This window comes from Exophiala viscosa (genome assembly GCF_022695815.1).
Source record: "Exophiala viscosa unplaced genomic scaffold EDD37scaffold_3, whole genome shotgun sequence".
NCBI lineage: Eukaryota > Fungi > Ascomycota > Eurotiomycetes > Chaetothyriales > Herpotrichiellaceae > Exophiala > Exophiala viscosa.
In genome coordinates this window covers 2,315,766-2,332,096 of record NW_026944355.1, presented here as the reverse complement: position 1 = coordinate 2,332,096, position 16,331 = coordinate 2,315,766, and the positions used below count along the sequence as shown (strand labels likewise).

The 16,331-nt window shown below is 52.1% G+C and overlaps 6 protein-coding genes across 6 annotated transcripts; 3 read left to right on the top strand and 3 right to left on the bottom strand.

Annotated features, from left to right (window-relative positions):
• Window positions 1-398: 398 nt before the first annotated feature.
• EDD37DRAFT_349328 (RTA1 domain protein) lies at window positions 399-2,442 on the bottom strand. The gene is made up of 2 exons (XM_062811752.1): window positions 1,638-2,442; window positions 399-1,585 (listed from the first exon to the last, which is right to left on the bottom strand). The coding sequence occupies exons 1-2, from the start codon at window positions 2,155-2,157 to the stop codon at window positions 735-737; spliced, it is 1,371 nt and encodes a 456-aa protein (XP_062672361.1). The 5' UTR covers window positions 2,158-2,442; the 3' UTR covers window positions 399-734.
• A 778-nt stretch (window positions 2,443-3,220) lies between these two features.
• EDD37DRAFT_648899 (uncharacterized protein) lies at window positions 3,221-8,158 on the top strand (the record flags this gene model as incomplete). Its single annotated transcript, XM_062818078.1, has 2 exons — window positions 3,221-3,430; window positions 3,479-8,158. The coding sequence occupies 2 exons, from the start codon at window positions 3,221-3,223 to the stop codon at window positions 8,156-8,158; spliced, it is 4,890 nt and encodes a 1,629-aa protein (XP_062672360.1).
• A 450-nt stretch (window positions 8,159-8,608) lies between these two features.
• Window positions 8,609-9,819, top strand: EDD37DRAFT_349299 (uncharacterized protein). The gene is made up of 2 exons (XM_062811751.1): window positions 8,609-8,796; window positions 8,897-9,819. The coding sequence occupies exons 1-2, from the start codon at window positions 8,707-8,709 to the stop codon at window positions 9,695-9,697; spliced, it is 891 nt and encodes a 296-aa protein (XP_062672359.1). The 5' UTR covers window positions 8,609-8,706; the 3' UTR covers window positions 9,698-9,819.
• Window positions 9,820-9,845: 26 nt separating this feature from the next.
• EDD37DRAFT_349251 (glucan 1,3-beta-glucosidase) lies at window positions 9,846-13,062 on the bottom strand. The gene is made up of 4 exons (XM_062811749.1): window positions 12,468-13,062; window positions 11,223-12,413; window positions 10,605-11,172; window positions 9,846-10,520 (listed from the first exon to the last, which is right to left on the bottom strand). The coding sequence occupies exons 1-4, from the start codon at window positions 12,634-12,636 to the stop codon at window positions 9,995-9,997; spliced, it is 2,454 nt and encodes an 817-aa protein (XP_062672358.1). The 5' UTR covers window positions 12,637-13,062; the 3' UTR covers window positions 9,846-9,994.
• On the top strand, window positions 12,933-13,469 carry EDD37DRAFT_608031 (uncharacterized protein; the record flags this gene model as incomplete). Its single annotated transcript, XM_062815023.1, has 2 exons — window positions 12,933-13,018; window positions 13,070-13,469. 2 exons carry the CDS (start codon window positions 12,933-12,935, stop codon window positions 13,467-13,469), a joined length of 486 nt encoding a protein of 161 aa, XP_062672357.1.
• EDD37DRAFT_349268 (long-chain fatty-acid-CoA ligase) lies at window positions 13,468-16,177 on the bottom strand. The gene is made up of 3 exons (XM_062811750.1): window positions 15,574-16,177; window positions 13,974-15,528; window positions 13,468-13,924 (listed from the first exon to the last, which is right to left on the bottom strand). The coding sequence occupies exons 1-3, from the start codon at window positions 16,032-16,034 to the stop codon at window positions 13,838-13,840; spliced, it is 2,103 nt and encodes a 700-aa protein (XP_062672356.1). The 5' UTR covers window positions 16,035-16,177; the 3' UTR covers window positions 13,468-13,837.
• Window positions 16,178-16,331: the final 154 nt, after the last annotated feature.

Sequence of the window (16,331 nt, the reverse complement as noted above, 5' to 3'; positions counted from 1 at the left end):
ACTGCGCTTGTGTCGTCACGTCACGTCACGTCAATACCGTACATACCAATACGTACCTACCAATACCTTACCTTACCTTACGTCGGAAAATACGTTGAAGTTCCCGATGAGTATGCCGTTACAATTCGATTGACTACCGGTAGTGTATGTCAGTCCATCCCTGTCACCGAGATGTGGACATCGAAATGCATTGGTACCGCTTTCCGCCCGCCCATACTCCTACTGACATGACCTGGTTCTTTGACACAGGGGGCCTCATCGGTCTGAGTCTTGGACCCTTGGAGGTTGAAACGCCTTGAACAGTCTTGCACAAAAATTGGAGCTCTGACGACCACACGGCGAACGACAGGCTATTCTTTCTTGTCCTACCACACTGTTCCGGTCCCAAACATGGTTTGCCATTCGATCCGAAGTGATGTAGTGATGTACGATTCAAAGTCTCACTCTCGCTTTCGGTCTACGACTCGGATTGCAGTCATTGCTCTTGATATAACAGTCAACACGGACCTAAGAGTACACAATCATCGGCTGAGAAAGAGCTAGGGTCCGGCTGCTCACGAGTAACAGCAATACGCAACGCCGGTTGATTCCATTCAGTTCTTTTATTATGACGCCTACCTAAAGAGAACAAATGCATTGCTGGCTACTGACGCCATGGCCCCATATCTTTTGGTCCCCAGCCTGTGTAGACGACTTCACGTACAGCGCAATGGTGTGAATACACGAGTCTGGCATCATGCATCAACCCAAGATGTAGGTTGCGGTGCTGACCGTGCAGGACTGACCCCTCGGCTCGGTGGGTTGTATGCACCCATGGGCCGGAATGGCTCGCGCACATTCAATGTATCTCCCGATGGCTGATATTCGTAGTCGTAAGGCTGTCCACGTCTCTCAGCCTGCGCGGGAGATGGGTCCCTAGATCGTAAAGCCTTGAGCTCCTCGTAATTTGCATTCGACGCTAATCTTTCATGCCCACCACGGGACTTGCCCTTTCGATGGCAGCAACAGCAGAGTTTGCGACTCAGCCAGCTCGGTGGTAACTTCGCATCTGGGCCTTGCATGAATCTTCCCGGATGTATGGCGTTCCATATCAGGATACCGAAGAACATAGGTAGAGCTTCGAGAGCGTAGAAGTAAGCTTCTTTGTGCGGGAGAGGATTGTTGGTGCCAAAGCCACGAGAGAATTCGATGAGGCGAAAAATGATGCGCACGGTGATCGCCAGCAGACAGATATACAAGGCATAGAGAATCCATTTCCAGCGCAATTTGTCACCTGCCAAGCGACCCGTCTTTTCCGCTGTCGTCTGTTCGAAGTGGAATTTGATGACAAGGGCCGAAAAGCAAACGATGAAAAACTCCTGAAGTCCAATGCCGCCCATGTAAATGTGAACACCTTTTTGCTGTGCTGCCGGAGATGCCCCAGGTCCAGCCATACCGCCGCCGATCAGCTGAATGATGAAGGAAGTGATGTCGAGGCTGACGAAGATGAAAGCCAATATGGAGGGACTGATCTTCCACACCTTTCTCGTCGGCGAGAAGAAATGCACTATGCGAGCAAAAACCATGTAGGCGAATGCATTCACCCCTGTTCCCCAGTCAGTTGTCTTCGTTAGTGAATGCTTCATCTTAGTACTCACATATGGGTGCCAGCAACACCAAAATCTGGGATACGGTTGCGAGGCTACTACTCTGCTGATGCCTGGTACCTGCAGTCCGGAAACCATAGGACGCAAATTCCCACAACGATGCCATGACGATGACCCAGCAGAAACCCTTTCTGTACGCGATAGCTTGCGCCAGGTGAGCAATCAGGAGCATGCCGAAAAGGACTGAGAAGACGATGGCTGCCCCAAAAGAAGGATTGTAATCCCACAGCGCTCCACAGCTCCCTGGAGGTACGTAGCCATTCTTGTCCGGCGTGATAGTTTGGACACAGGTAGATGTTGGCAGATGGAGGGATAACGATTTATGGCTGTATGAGTATGATGAGACGGAAACGCCCGTGAATGAAGGGAGAGCAGCCCGAAGTGCCAGTGTAGGCGTAGGGCCCAGTGATGATGGTGCTATTTGTTGAGGTAAAGCCGTTTGGGTAGGAAGGGCAGCGGCCAGGAATGCTGTTCCCCAGAGTGAGAAGGTAAGGAGGAGTGAGGCTCTCATGATTTTGTGTCAAAGTTAAGACGTCAGTAGTGCTTGGGCATCAAATGTGCTTGGAAGAGAGAGGTTCGAAGTCGGTGACATTGAAGATTGAAGTCGGAGGCTTCACTCTTTTGGGCAGTTGCAAATGCCAAGAATAGAAGGAAGCTGCTTCTGTCACTTTCATTCATGGCAGGAGAAAAGGGCCGCAGCAGTGAAGACGGCAAGTCATTCACCGCCTGGCCTGGCCTGGCCGCCTAAACATAGCTATGGATATTTTGGAAGGAACACAGGGCTGTACAACAAACATACTGTGGTAGGTCATGTCATGCAAGCTTGGTGGCAGGCTTTGCGGGAACATCTCAGATCTCCACCCGGTACATACAAGTAGTACTGTGGAGTTTGGACTATGATACATAATACGGTATTGAACAGCATTGGAAATAAATCCCGTCATTTGGGTTCTTGATGCTGACAGTATCGCCATTAAATTACTGACTGGGCTGCGGCTGCGCAAGCCACCAACAAACATCCACTGTCCCTGCCGTGCACTGCCGTGCCACCTGCATTTATTAATGGGAAATCTAGACACCGGTTTTGTTAGCGCTGACCGTGTCATGACATCTTGCACGACACACATTCCATCAAAATACTTGAGTGACAAAAGACGAGCTTAATTGATGCAGTCCACGGCAGTCCAAAATCGTCACCTAAGCCTACCCATGCGCCCGCTCGGCCGTACCGAAGAAACACTGCTCCACGAGTCCACGGCCAGTGTAGCACCGGTTTCCCGACGGATTGGGAAGGCGAGGAGGCAGTGCTCAGGCTGTCGATGGTGCATCAGGCTCAGTCCAGCGCTCTTCAACCATCAGAGTCACTTGACTGGGGGACAGGTCGCCAGCACGAAGAAACACGTCTTTCACCCACCGAACATGAACCAGCAGATCATATGAGGAACTGGGATTACCTTCCAACAGCACAGTCCATGCATACTTTCCCCTGAACGCTCAAATCCTCTACTTGACCATGCACCAACCAGCTACTGCGATCTTCGGTGACCGACCGCCTCGGTAACGTCTTTGTAGCCATGAACTGCACCATTCAAGTCAATAATGTCTTCGGTCCAGCAGTCTCCTCGACATGCCAATATGGCTTTGACTTCACTCTACTCTTCGAAGAAGTCTTCCTTTGTATCGTACCCATTGTGGTTCTGTCCGTTCTTGTTCCCCTTCGTCTACACCAACTTCTGCCTCGGAACAAGGTATTTCGACCTGGGAACTTCTACTACACCAAATTGGTAGGTCTTCTTACTTCGCACTGCCGACGTCCCGGCTGATCGACCCAGGTATTTCACGCGTGCTTTATCGCTGTACAACTCGTCAAATTGATTTTCCTGGTTATCCCTGGATTTGTGCCGAAGACGAGGGCATCTATCGCGGCATCGGCTTTGACCTTTTATATCGCCATTGCATTGACCATCTTGTCGCGTTTCGAACACCTGAGAAGTGTCAGACCTTCGGCGCTGCTTTCTCTGTATTTCGGAATCTCACTACTATTCGACGCCATCAGGGCAAGGACACTGTGGACTCTTCAAGATAATGTCCCCTTCGCTGTGCTCTTCTCAGTCAGCCTTGGATTCGAACTCGCTCTGTTCATCTTGGAGTCCCTGGAAAAGGAGTCAGGCTTTGACCGTTCTTATGAAACTCTGTCCAGAGAAACTGCAGGTAATGTCTTCACCAGAGGTCTCTTCTGGTGGGTAAACCCTCTTCTATGGAAAGGATTCAAACATGTCCTGGACACGGATAATCTACCCCAAATCGACAACGAGTTAAGCTCTCCACAACATCAACAGAAGATTTGGGCAGACTGGAATGCTCTACCAACCAAAACTCCAGGCTCGCTCTTCAAGTTGCTCCTCAAGGAATACAGGTACAGCTTGTTCCAGGGAATGATACCCCGGGCCGCCCTCACCGGCTTTACCTTTGCTCAACCTTTCTTGATCACTAGAGTGGTCGACTTCGCTACGGATCCGAAGGTGGGGAAGCTGGACCGCCAGTTCGGTAACGGGCTCATCGCTGCCACAGCACTGATATACATTGGGCTTGCTGTCTCCAATGCCAATGCGCAGCACAAAACATACAGGGTTATCACAAAGTTACGTGGAAGCCTCGTCTCGCTCATCTATTACAAAACCTTGACCGTGAGCATTCCCACAGCCCAAGACTCGTCCGCCATCACGCTGATGAGCACCGATGTGGAACGGTCAGGGACGGGATTGAGATACATTCACGAAATCTGGGCAAGCCCCATCGACATTGGCCTTGCCATCTACCTTCTTGAACGCCAGCTCGGTCCCTCGAGTGCAGCGCCGGGTGTCCTGTTTCTCTTGTGCAGTGGTGCTGGACTGAAAGTTGCTGCGTCAATGGGCGCACGGCAGCGATCCTGGCTTCAAGCCATTGAACGTCGAATCAAAGCTACATCCGAAATGCTCTCCGCCATGAAGGAGGTGCGCATGGGCGGACTCTCGGCGCGGCTCGAAGGTGAATTGGAAGACTTGCGTCAGAAGGAGATAGAAAGCTCCAGGAAGTTCAAGAATGCCTTGGCCCTCATTGTCTGTCTATCTTACACTACTGCTTGCATGGCTCCGGTGTTCTCATTCGGCATATTCTCGCTCCTTGCCCAGAAAAGTCATGCTACGCCGTTGACGGGAGCACAAGGTTTCACTTCGCTGGCGGTGTTTGCACTACTTCGAACACCTATGGCTACACTTATTGATTCAATCGCTGGACTGGTAGCATCAATTGGGGCGGTGCAGCGAATCGGGGAATATATGGCCATAGAGAGTCACATATTGCCTCACAGCAACTCTATGGCATCGCCGTCGCCACCACCGTACTATCCGTACGACCGGGGTGGAACCGAGCGAGCTTACGACTTGGTGCAGATGAGGGATCTCGGCAACTCGGTGTCTAGCCCTCCCTTGTCTTCTGATCCGCATCTGGTGGTAGCCACGAAATGGGACGTTGGATGGGCAACAGATAAGCCATTCGTGCTTCACGAGCTTTCCTTTTCCATTCTGCGATCATCTCTCACATTCATCATTGGACCTGTGGGTTGCGGCAAGTCGACACTCTTACATGGTCTATTGGGCGAAACGACGGCAACCCTTGGCGACCTTTATACCACATTCTCCAGCTGCGGTTTTGCCAGTCAATCTCCCTGGCTAGTCAGCAACACCATCCGCAACAACATCGTTGGATCTAGTGCGTTTGACGAAGCGTGGTATAACACCGTCATTGATGCATGTGCCCTGCGAGAAGATTTACTCCACATGTCCAATGGGGACCTAGAGCTCGTCGATGCTGGTGGAGGGAATCTGAGTGGAGGACAACAAGCCCGAGTAGGTGTCGCTCGAGCTGTGTACTCTAGACAGCCGGTGATCCTGCTCGACGACGTGATGAGCGGACTAGATGCAAACACGGAGAACAGCCTCTTCAATAACTTGCTCGGGCCTGAAGGGCTCCTCCGCAGACAAAAGACCACCATCATCTTTGCCACGAACGCGCTTCATCGACTTTCCGCGGGCGACCATATCATTGTGCTTGGGAGTGATGGCAGAATGCTGGAGCAAGGCCCGTTTGCTGCTTTACACTCGACAGAGAAGGACCAGCAGGCCGATGCTATTGGAAGCTCGGGCTCGGAATTCGAAGAGGTCACACTCAAGCCCATCGATGCTGAGATGCGAGGCCTGCTACAGACCCTAACCGGTAAAGAGTTGGAAGGGTCGCAGAGACGCACGGGCGATATGACCGTGTACAAGTGGTATGCACAGGTGGTGGGTTACATGAACTTTGCAATCTTTGTTGCATTAGCGTCGCTCTTCGTCTTTGCTCTGGTCTTTCCACAGTACATCGTCAAGTGGTGGACTGCGGAGAATGTACATCACCCGAATAGGGGACTAGGATACTACTTGGGAGCCTACTTTGCACTGGGATGGGTTGCCATCTTTTCCCTGGGCACAGCATGTTTGCAACTGGTTGTCAGGATGATGCCCCGAGCCTCCTCGACATTCCACACCGCACTGCTCCGCACGACATTGGACGCACCCTTGTCACTGTTCGCCGGAAATAACTTGGGCACGACGGTCAACCGGTTCAGCCAGGATCTGCAGCTCATTGACATGGAGCTTCCACTTGCATTGTTCAACACCATCGTCGAACTGTTGTCCTGCATTGCCCAATGCATATTGATTGCCATCACGTCAAAGTTCATCGGCGCCACGATGCCTGTCGTTCTCGTCGCCTTCTTCCTGATCCAGAAATTCTACCTCAGGACAGCCCGACAGTTGCGTCTCCTCGACATCGAGGCCAAAGGGCCTCTGTTCTCGTCATTCCTGGAGACCTTGTCGGGCCTAGCAACAATACGAGCATTCGGATGGGAGAACGAGTACGAACAGCGGTGCCAGGAAAAGCTTGACACGTCCCAACGGCCCAGCTATCTTCTCTACTGTGTTCAACGATGGCTCAATCTTGTCCTTGATTTCGTCGTGGCTGGGGTTGCAATCGTCGTCATATCCATTGCCGTCAAGACAAAAGGCGACAGCAGTTCAAGTTTGATTGGGATTGCGCTGGTGAATATCGTCAATTTTAGCGTCAGCATCAAAGCTCTGCTGGAGAATTGGACCAACCTTGAAACATCGATCGGTGCTGTATCGCGCATCCGATCGTTTGTCAAAGAAACCACATCAGAGCACAAAGCATCGGAAAGCAGCCCACCTCCGCCTAACTGGCCCTCTGTAGGCCAGGTGCAGTGGAATAATATCACTGCAACCTGGGAAGGCAAGTCGACACCGGTCCTCAAAGAGCTCACTCTAAGAGTCGAACCCGGCCAGAAACTGGCCATCTGTGGACATAGCGGCAGTGGCAAGTCGTCTCTTGTGTCGGCTTTGTTACGTCTTCTCGAACCGCAGCAAGGCGCGATTTTCATTGACAACCTAGACATTTCCACGATACCTCGTCAAAGCATTCGGCACGGCCTGAACTGTGTTGCACAAAGTCCATTCCTGCTCTCTGCATCGATCCGCCAAAACGTCGACCCGTTCAGTGTTGTATCCGACGACGACATCCGGCATGCGCTGTCCCAAGTCCAAATGCTAGAAGTTGTCGAAGACCTCGGTGGGCTGGATGCTCTGATAGACGGCGACAAGATGTCTGTAGGTCAAAAGCAACTCATTTGTCTCGCTCGCGCCACGCTTCGGCCCGGGTCGATCCTCGTCCTCGACGAAGCAACAGCGTCCCTTGACCTGGACACAGACGAGCTCGTGCAAAAAGTTATCCGCACCGCCTTTCAACGCCACACCATCATCGCAATAGCCCACCGCTTGCACACGATTGTCGACTATGACAACGTGGCGGTTATTTCCGACGGCAGACTCGCCGAATACGGTCCGCCGTCCCAGCTATTGGAAGATTCAAAATCTCTCTTTGCACAACTGTACAACGCCAGCGTAGGCCACGCCAAGAGCGAGCTCTCGCCATCCCAGTCACGAGCAAAACCTGTGCATCGTCGCAAATCCTCGCGTAAAGGCGGTCTGCCATGGAAAGGAAGCATACATATTCCACCGCCACCAGAGGACGACGTGGACGGCGGCACACGCCCAACAGAGGCAGGTACCGCCGGCGAAGACGTGTATACAGATTGGGTTGCGGCGCAGGACTACTACGACGGCTTCCAGCACGATGACGACGATGGCGAAGGAGAGCAGCCGCTCATTGCACCCACAATCCGCGACGTGGCGCAGACGTTCGGTGATCCGGTGTTCGAGTCCGCAAGTCAGCATTGGACCATGTCGGCACGCAACGGCACCAGCGGATACCTGACTTCGCGGTATGCCAGTCTGGCACGGCTCGACACGGTCCGCAAGCAGCAGCTGGAGAGCCAAAGGCGAGATCGGGAACTACGGCGGCCCGGGGACCAACTGGGTCGCTTTCCCAGTCTGAGGCCTCGGATGGACCATGCATCGTAAGCCAGGAGCAGAAGCAGAGTCGGAGCAGGTACTTGTATATACCTGGTGTACCAGACGCCTTAGGATGGAGATGTTGTAGATTTGCACTTCGGCACATATAAAGCAGACAGACAGTGTAATTGTAGGTTAAGCGTATGTCATGCGTAGGAAAAGTCGTTGGCAGCACTTTGTCGCGACTGTGAAAAGGAGTTGTATGCTTAAAAGTACCGTAGTTGCTACCTCTTTCGACTGCCTAAGTCAGGTACTCACGTTTTGTACTGTACCCACGGTTCATTGAGTTTCAGGCACCCAATCAGCCTCCCTGGCCCCATGAACAAGTCAGCGTGCATCCCCCAAGCCGGGCATTTCTAATTTAGTTAATGCTTCCTGTTTTTACTGTCCCCGTCGCCTTGTTCTTTCCCTTACGCATAAAGAGAACTCGAGGCGGTGGCACCCTCTACAGTAGTTGATACCTGCAACAATTTTCTCAAACCTCAACCGTTCAAAACGACACGGAGACACACAGACACACAGACCACACATATATACGATCTCAAACTCCCTTGAACATGACAATCCTCTCCTGGCCGCTCCTCGCGAGCCTGCCCCTCGTGGTCTTCCTCGTCATCAACCTCAAAGCGATCCCGCTGGTCTGGCACGTAAGTCTTTTTCCTCGTCTTCATCTTCCTCCATTTACGCAGTGCGCTCCATCGCCCCTCCTGGGGAATATGCGGTTGCGGTACTAAGACGTCTGCAAAGTTTCGGCTCTTCACATTCCTGCTCCAGTCGCGCTCGTGGCTCAGGCCGTCACAAGTCCAAGACGGCACACTCGTGGGAAAGACACCTGTTCTGTTTCAACCGTTGATCCTACACAGTCGCTCGCCGCTGCTCGAGATTGACTACTACCTGCACAAGTCCAACGCGACTTTCTTCTCCGACGTCGACATCGCACGGTCCCATCTGGTCGCGGCGTTGATGTGGCCACTTTTGCGCCGGCCAGAAGCGGGCGTACTCTTGCCCTCTAAAGGGGCGGACGTTAAGTCCGGCAATCAAAGGCTGGCCATCATGCTCGGCGCCGTGAGCTGCTCGTTCCGCCGTGAGATCAAACCGTTCGAGAAGTACGAGGTGTGGACGCGCGTACTGGCCTGGGATGACAAATGGGTTTATTTTGTCAGTCACTTTGTGCGCGCCGGCGTGGTTCGAGGCCGCGGAAGGTTCACTTTGCAACAGCAGAGATCGGCGGTTGGAGGGCAGCGGCAGCGGGTTGCAAAGGCCGAGGTTGAAAAGGCTGTCCTAGCCACTGCAGTCAGCAAAAATGTGCTCAAGTTGGGGAGAACGACGGTCCGGCCAGACGATGTGTGGAAGGCGGCGGGCTTGTGGCCGTCGGGAGGGAACAAGGACGCATTGGACCGAGTGGAAAAGGCGAGGCTCCGGGGCTTGCAGGCATTGGCAGAGTCAAAGGATGGTGCCGCTTTACATGGGCTTTTCGGAGACCTTGTAGACCATGAAGACGGGGTTGCGGCGTTAGGTGAATATCATGATATTTTCGCCTGGGCTTAGGTACCTAGGTAGACTTTCTGACGATACGCTTGACCGGGGCCTCGCTCCCTGCGTCGTGGAAGAAGTGAGCTGTAGCGATGTAACTGTCGCTGAAGGTGTAAAGACTGCGCAGACCGAGTCTAAGGAACAAGGAGGCAAGGGCATCCATTCCAGCAACCATTGTCCATCAGGTATCAATGATCAAATTCTTCATATTTCTTGGTAGCTACTGAAAGCAGCGGAGGCTCTAGTCCAACTCCAACCATTGACAATGACAACCAGCCTTCCAACTTCCAGTTCCTTGTAGCGGTTTCTCCCTCAAGGCGACTCAGCCAACTCAAACAAAGCAATCGTCTCACAAAAGTTGGCCTTGTTCACCGAGTAAGGCACGACATCCGACCCCATATAATCAATCATGAACTGTGATCCCTTCGTACTCAACGCCCACAAGTAAATGTCAGTGCAATTCTCAATCTCGACCATGCGTTGCTGACAGCTCTCCGTGCCCAAACACGCGGCCGTATTCCAATTCTCGAAGAAATTGTACAGACCGCCGCCATACATGAAGATGGATGAGGAATTGATCAGCCTCAATCCCCATGTCCGTGGACAATTGGTCGCCGACGAAGCACAGTCCGCCCATGTGGGATCATTCCACGACGCGTTCGGGTAGAAGTTTGTGTTCAGTGAGTTGGGGTTGCCCTGATAATACGCCGTTTCTTGCTGGATGTGGCCCATGAAGACGTTACTCGAGTTGACAAACTCGTAGTTGAACATGGCTGAGTGTTCGAACGCTGAGCCATATAGCCACACTGGGCCTTCTTGACTTTCGGACAGGAAGCCCCTGAAGATTCTGTCAGTGATCTCGCCTTGAAATGTAGCCTGCCATAGCCTGGTCTGGCTGCCAGGAGTCAATGACTTGACTTACCCTTTGTTGAAGATGGTGACCTGGTCCCGCGTGCCCATGTCCAATTCGTGATCGGCCACCCAACCCCAGATATTCTCAAAGTATCCATTTGCTTGGGGCGTGACGTGTAACAGCAGGAACGCGCCAACACAGTTCGTCAGATAGGGGCTTCCTGACGCAACGGTCGCGGTGCTCTTAATGCACCTGTCCATTTGTAAGTCCGTCCCAGCAGAGCCACCAATACGCCAATGAACATCCCACATTCCAGCGTAACCGCCAGACACGGCGGCGATGTTCCATTGCACGACAATGGCTCCGGGACAAGGTCCTTTGACCTCGAAGACGAGGTCCGACATTTCCACTGAACCTGAATCACCGGGGTTGCCGACCTGCCACACTGGCACGGGGTTGGACTGGTCACCGAAGAAAGAGCCCGTGGCCATGATGATGGGTAGACACTCGCCAGTGATTTTCAAGTCTTTCGGCACAAAGACTGTCGAGTTCACGACATAGGCACCTTTGTCGAAGTAAACCACTTGACCCGTTGAACCAGCTTCGTTGAATAGCGCTTGCATTTTGACGGTGTCATCTACGAGCCATGTCAGTTTGGCTTTGTGCTTGCGGTTGCTCCAAGCTTACCTGTGTTTCCATCACCAGCCAGTCCGTAAGCCTTCGCGCTTATGAAGTCAGTAGCCCAACTGAGTGTCTCGTACTGCGGCTTGGACCGAACGATATACTGTCCCGTACTGGGATCTACCAGGTTTGACGGGCGTGGCACCGGCGCCAGTTGCCTTTGAATTGTTGTTTCCTGGGCAGTGTAGGCCGTTTGACTGGAGTTAGCGTAAACACACGAGGTCCCATTGAACGACTGTCCATCAAGCGCCTGACCAGCGGTCGTCCAAGCATTACCTTGGGCATACAAGGCGATGAATTGACCACCGTCAAGTATGACTCTTGCTTGAGTGCCACCGGCAGCAGCGATAGCAGATTGACTTCCGGTGAAATCGACATTCTCCAGAACCAGGGTACCAGCGGCCTGCGGAGAGCTGTAGCCCGCAGCATACGGTGTGATGATGCCCTGTGTTGCTGAAATGATACTGTCCAACACGACCACCGAGCCGGTGGCCTGATTTGAGAAGCCTCCGTTGGTCATGTCGATGCCTACACCCGAATTCTGAATATTGAGCTGAGTAAAGGTCCACAGCCAGTCAAAGTTCATCTTGATGGCCGTGGCGCAGCCATCGAACGAGAGACTCCGCGTCGTGAACTGCTGATTCCCCAGATACATCCCAAGGTATCCGCCTTTGATTGTCACGTCGGAAAAGAAGCCACCGGAGCCGTTCTCCATGTATATGCCTTGCTGCGCATTGTTAACCACGTCTTGGTCGGCCATGTTGATGACGATATTCTGCAAGCTCGTCGCTTGGGCCACTTGCCAGTGTATGCCCGCAGTGTTTAACGGAGCCTGAGTCATGTCGATAATGAAGTTGCGGATCTGCCGGTAGAAGTTGTTCTGGTTGGCGTACCATTCGCTTCCACTGCCACTGGGTATATATATATCTGCGTCCATCACCGCTAAGCCGACGATATTCGTAAAGTTGCTATTCACGGCAATCGTAGGAGGCTTGACTGCATCTCCCACCATCTGAGTGAAGTAGTACATCACAAGAGGTTTGGAGATGTTGTATGTTCCCGGTGGGAAATACACCAGAGCTGGTGTGATCGTCTGAGATTGACAATATGACCCGTTGATCGAGTCTCCGCCACCACAGCGATCACCATACGCGATTGCCGCATTGATAGCGTCCGAATCGTCGTGTATGCCATCTCCTGCGGGCGGTGGTCAGAAAAAACGTGGTGGCTTCTCTTCTGGTGGCGACTTACCGAAAGCCCCATAATCCTTGACATTGCGAAAGACAGGATACGTTGTGTCTGGTTGAAACGCGACTGTACCAACGTCCGGCTTGTTGGCGAGCCAGTATGTAGACTGAGCGGTCGAAGAAGCTATCAATGAGGCGGCATACAGCACTAAAGCAGTATATGAGAACCACATCTCTACGCTGATATTGTCGCCCGGCGGTGTAAATGTAACCTTGCAAAAGCCTAAGTCCCGGGAATCTGCTGTATGTCACGAAGATATATCGAGTAACTCCGGGAACGCGCGAGCAGAGCGCACAGGTCTGTGACGCGAAGTATGGCACATTTTGATACCATGGAATGTTGACTTGGCAGGAATGTGTGAAACAATCTGCCCTTGAGTAGAAAATGGCGCCAGCCGCGCAATTCCAGCGAGCACAAATCGAAGCGTGCACAATCGTCCAGCAAGAAACAGTTCGGCCGCCGGTAAAAATGAGATATTCGGCTTTCTTCCTTACCGCTTTGAGCGTTGTTATCATAGGCACAAGTGGGTTAACCATCGACAAGAGGCAGGACAGGTAAGTCCTCAACTAATCCCTGTGGGTATGTATACTGATTGGGCTCGACAGTTCCAGTGCTGGAAACTCAACGGATGGAGACGTCGCAAGTGTGAATGCCTCAGTCAACTCCACCTCATCAGGCAACCAGACTGCAACCGACCCTCTCTGCAACCAATGTCCTCTGGACATTGGTATATGTTGCCCGGACTCCTGTCAAAGTGATGGACACTGCCCCCAAGCAGATATTGAGAACGCCGGCTGGACCGTAAGTGTTCACCCAAGGCCTGCGCTGTTGAGCAGGACTCTTTCGGGTTACCCGTTTCGCTGCCAGCACAGGACGCTGACGGTTTTCAGATCAATGGAGTCAAGATCACAGCACAGAAACGACATCGACAGCGTTGACGACCCGTTCTCGACTGAAGTGAAGAAAGACATACCTGAGAGACGCCGCCTGCATGCGATTGAATGAGATGCTAGACAAGGTGTTTGTCAGAAACAACTCAGTGGTCGATTGACGGACAGATAAATATTCTTTTCATGTAGACCGTTAGTCTGGCCAAGATCTCGAATGCCTTGTCCGCAGAATGGCAACATTTTAATCCGAAGAGCTTTGATGTTGTAGGAGAGATGTCGTTCGATAGTACAACAGCGTCCATGGGTGATCATCATTATGCTATTTCTTTCGGTCGACAAGCCGATTCCTAACACCCAGCTCAGCTCGCTCGCTAGAAGCCAGCAATTGCAAACCTCCCCGCTAACTGCAAGGCGACATTATTATACAGCTCGATCAAAAGGTCCAGTGAATGGGGCATTCGTGGCAATCTCGACATTGCGCCATCAGTTCTCGTATGCCTCCTTGATTTGCTTTTCATAGTGAGCCTGAATCTTCTTCCTCTGTACTTTCTGCGCAGGAGAAATGAAACCCTGGTACAAGTTAGGCAAATTGTGTCAGTGAGGATTGTGAAAGACTTACGTTCTGCGGAGTCCATTCTTCGTCAGCCAGGACTATACCGTCGACGATCTCAATGCCGGCAAGACCTGCTTCACGTCCAGCCTTTTGAATCTCCTTTAGGACGACGCCATTGAGTTTCTTGTCGTGCACCATTTCCTCTATGGACTCTCCCTTGATTCCATTTGCTGCTGCAACCTTCTGTAGTGCCGCCTCGACCGGCACAATGATTGCAATGGGCTTGGCCTTGTCCTGTGCAGCAAACACACAGATGTTGCCGACAATAGGTGCCGTACGATAAGCCGACTCCAATTTCTCGAGAGCGATGTATTCGCCATTCAATGTCTTGACCAAGTTTTTCTTGCGGTCGATGATCTTCAAGTGACCATTGGCATTGAACTCTCCAATGTCGCCCGTCTTGAACCAGCGGTCCTCGGTGATGGCATCCTTCGTCTCCTCCTCATTCTGCCAGTAGCCTTCAGTAACGGAGGGACCCCTGATCCAGATTTCACCCTGCGGAGGGTTGTTCTTCGCAAAATAACCAGCATCCGGGAAGTCGACCAATTTGATTTCGATGGAGCCTGGTATATCGCCCAGTGCGGTAGGATCCCAGGCCAGGGGATCTTGAATGGCTCCCATGGCGGAAGTCTCCGTAAGGCCATAACCAGATATCATGGGTGTGACTGCGTAGCTGATGAACTTGACAGTCTCCTGCGAGATGGGACCGCCACCATTGAAAGCAATGCGGAGACGGCCGCCAGTAGCATCCTTCAATTTCTTAAAGACGATGGCGTCAAGGATGCCTGCTCCAGGAAGGCCGGCCCCGAGAAGCATTTGCTTCAGAGCGAAAGCTCCCCAAAACATGTTCTTGACCACAAAAGAGCTGCTATTGATCTTTGCAAGGATACCCTTCTTGACACTCTCCCAGACTGCCGGCACTCCGATCAGGACTGTTGGTTGAAACTCCCGGATATCACCTTTGCAGTTCCGCACCGATGTGTCCGAAAGAGTCTTGGGGTTGCCATAACCCATGGTGCCGCCCCAAAACATGCAAACATTCTCGAACATGTATTCGAAGATGTGGGATTGGGGAAGATAGGTGAGCAACGCATCAGCGGGTCCGATGTAGGGGCTGACTATGCTTTGAACACCAGCCATGGCTGCCACCACAGCCTTGTGCTTGATTGTGACACCCTTTGGTGGACCTGTAGAGCCAGAAGTGTACATGATGCAAGCCAGATCTTCCGGAGTAGGTGGCACAGGATCAACAGGGTTATCTGAGCCGGACTTTCTGAGCTCTTCAATGCCGATGATCCTGACGTCTGGATATTCTGATTTGAACTTTTGTAGATCGGCATCCTTGATTTCAGGCTGATCATTGAAGATGACGGATTTGATACTCTTGGCATCCTTCAGGACTTTGATCAACGTAGGAATGAGGTTGGGGTCTAGGAAGATGGCGACGGATCCGGTTTGAACGAGAGAATGCCTCAAGCCTTCCTCTCCGAGGGAGTCATAGGCGGTAACGATAGGAACGGATTGTGATGCTGCTGCGTGCGACATTGCAAGCCAGTGTGCGCTTGAAGTGTCAGAAGAGGCCGATTGCAGGTAGGGATTGACTTACCTCGTAGCACCATAGAGATGTATCTTGTCATTCTTCGAGATTCCCAGGTGGCGGAGACCGGAACCGCAATCATGTGCCAATTTCTCATATTCGATGAAACTCATGTATTCGTACCCGCTGAGCTCGAAATAAGTCCACTTCTTGTCCACCTCTTGTTCCTGGCCATCGACAATCTTCTTAACCTTCTTGATTTCGGTGTGAGTCTTGATGATTCTCCTTGTCCCAATTGCTTTGGCGTTTCCAAATTTTGCGGAAGCTCTTTTCAAGTTGTCATAGACGGTCTTGACGTCGTCCGATGGCAAGACGATGAGCTTGTCTTTAGCCAAGGGGTTCCGCCTCGGTATAGTCTCGCCCTCTACTGGCTCATAGCCGGGGGCGTCCACCGAGAAAGGCGGCCTCTTGACTCGCTGAGGTTGCACGTAGCCATCAACTCGCGGTCGGTCATCGTTCTGTAACGACATGTTCGATGAGAATAAAAAGGGTTCGGGCCTTTGGGGAACGCGAGAAATCCTGTTATGGAGGATGTGAAGTGGTGGGAAGAGTAACAAAGCGGAGTTGAGGATTTTGAAACAGTTGAGTAAGTAGGCAGGAGGGTAGTCTGTAGCGTGCCTCGTATCGACTCGGTGTAGCAGGGGCAGATGGAATGAAAGAATACGAGGCTGTGTATGTTGCCTAGACCGCGCGACAAGGAGTGACAGTAGTGCTGTGAAAATGATAATCGAGACCGAGTTTCAGTAGTGTCCAAAGATGAGATGGAT

Coding starts and splice junctions, on each gene's coding strand:
- EDD37DRAFT_349268 (XM_062811750.1), bottom strand. CDS start 16,034: ATGTCGTTACAGAACGATGACCGACCGCGAGTTGATGGCTACGTGCAA. Junction 15,529..15,573: donor CATCTCTATGGTGCTACGAG/GTAAGTCAATCC, acceptor TGACACTTCAAG/CGCACACTGGCTTGCAATGT. Junction 13,925..13,973: donor AAGAATGGACTCCGCAGAAC/GTAAGTCTTTCA, acceptor AACTTGTACCAG/GGTTTCATTTCTCCTGCGCA.
- EDD37DRAFT_349251 (XM_062811749.1), bottom strand. CDS start 12,636: ATGTGGTTCTCATATACTGCTTTAGTGCTGTATGCCGCCTCATTGATA. Junction 11,173..11,222: donor GGCTGGTGATGGAAACACAG/GTAAGCTTGGAG, acceptor CATGGCTCGTAG/ATGACACCGTCAAAATGCAA. Junction 10,521..10,604: donor GTCACCATCTTCAACAAAGG/GTAAGTCAAGTC, acceptor CAGAATCTTCAG/GGGCTTCCTGTCCGAAAGTC.
- EDD37DRAFT_349299 (XM_062811751.1), top strand. CDS start 8,707: ATGACAATCCTCTCCTGGCCGCTCCTCGCGAGCCTGCCCCTCGTGGTC. Junction 8,797..8,896: donor CGATCCCGCTGGTCTGGCAC/GTAAGTCTTTTT, acceptor ACGTCTGCAAAG/TTTCGGCTCTTCACATTCCT.
- EDD37DRAFT_349328 (XM_062811752.1), bottom strand. CDS start 2,157: ATGAGAGCCTCACTCCTCCTTACCTTCTCACTCTGGGGAACAGCATTC. Junction 1,586..1,637: donor GGTGTTGCTGGCACCCATAT/GTGAGTACTAAG, acceptor ACTGGGGAACAG/GGGTGAATGCATTCGCCTAC.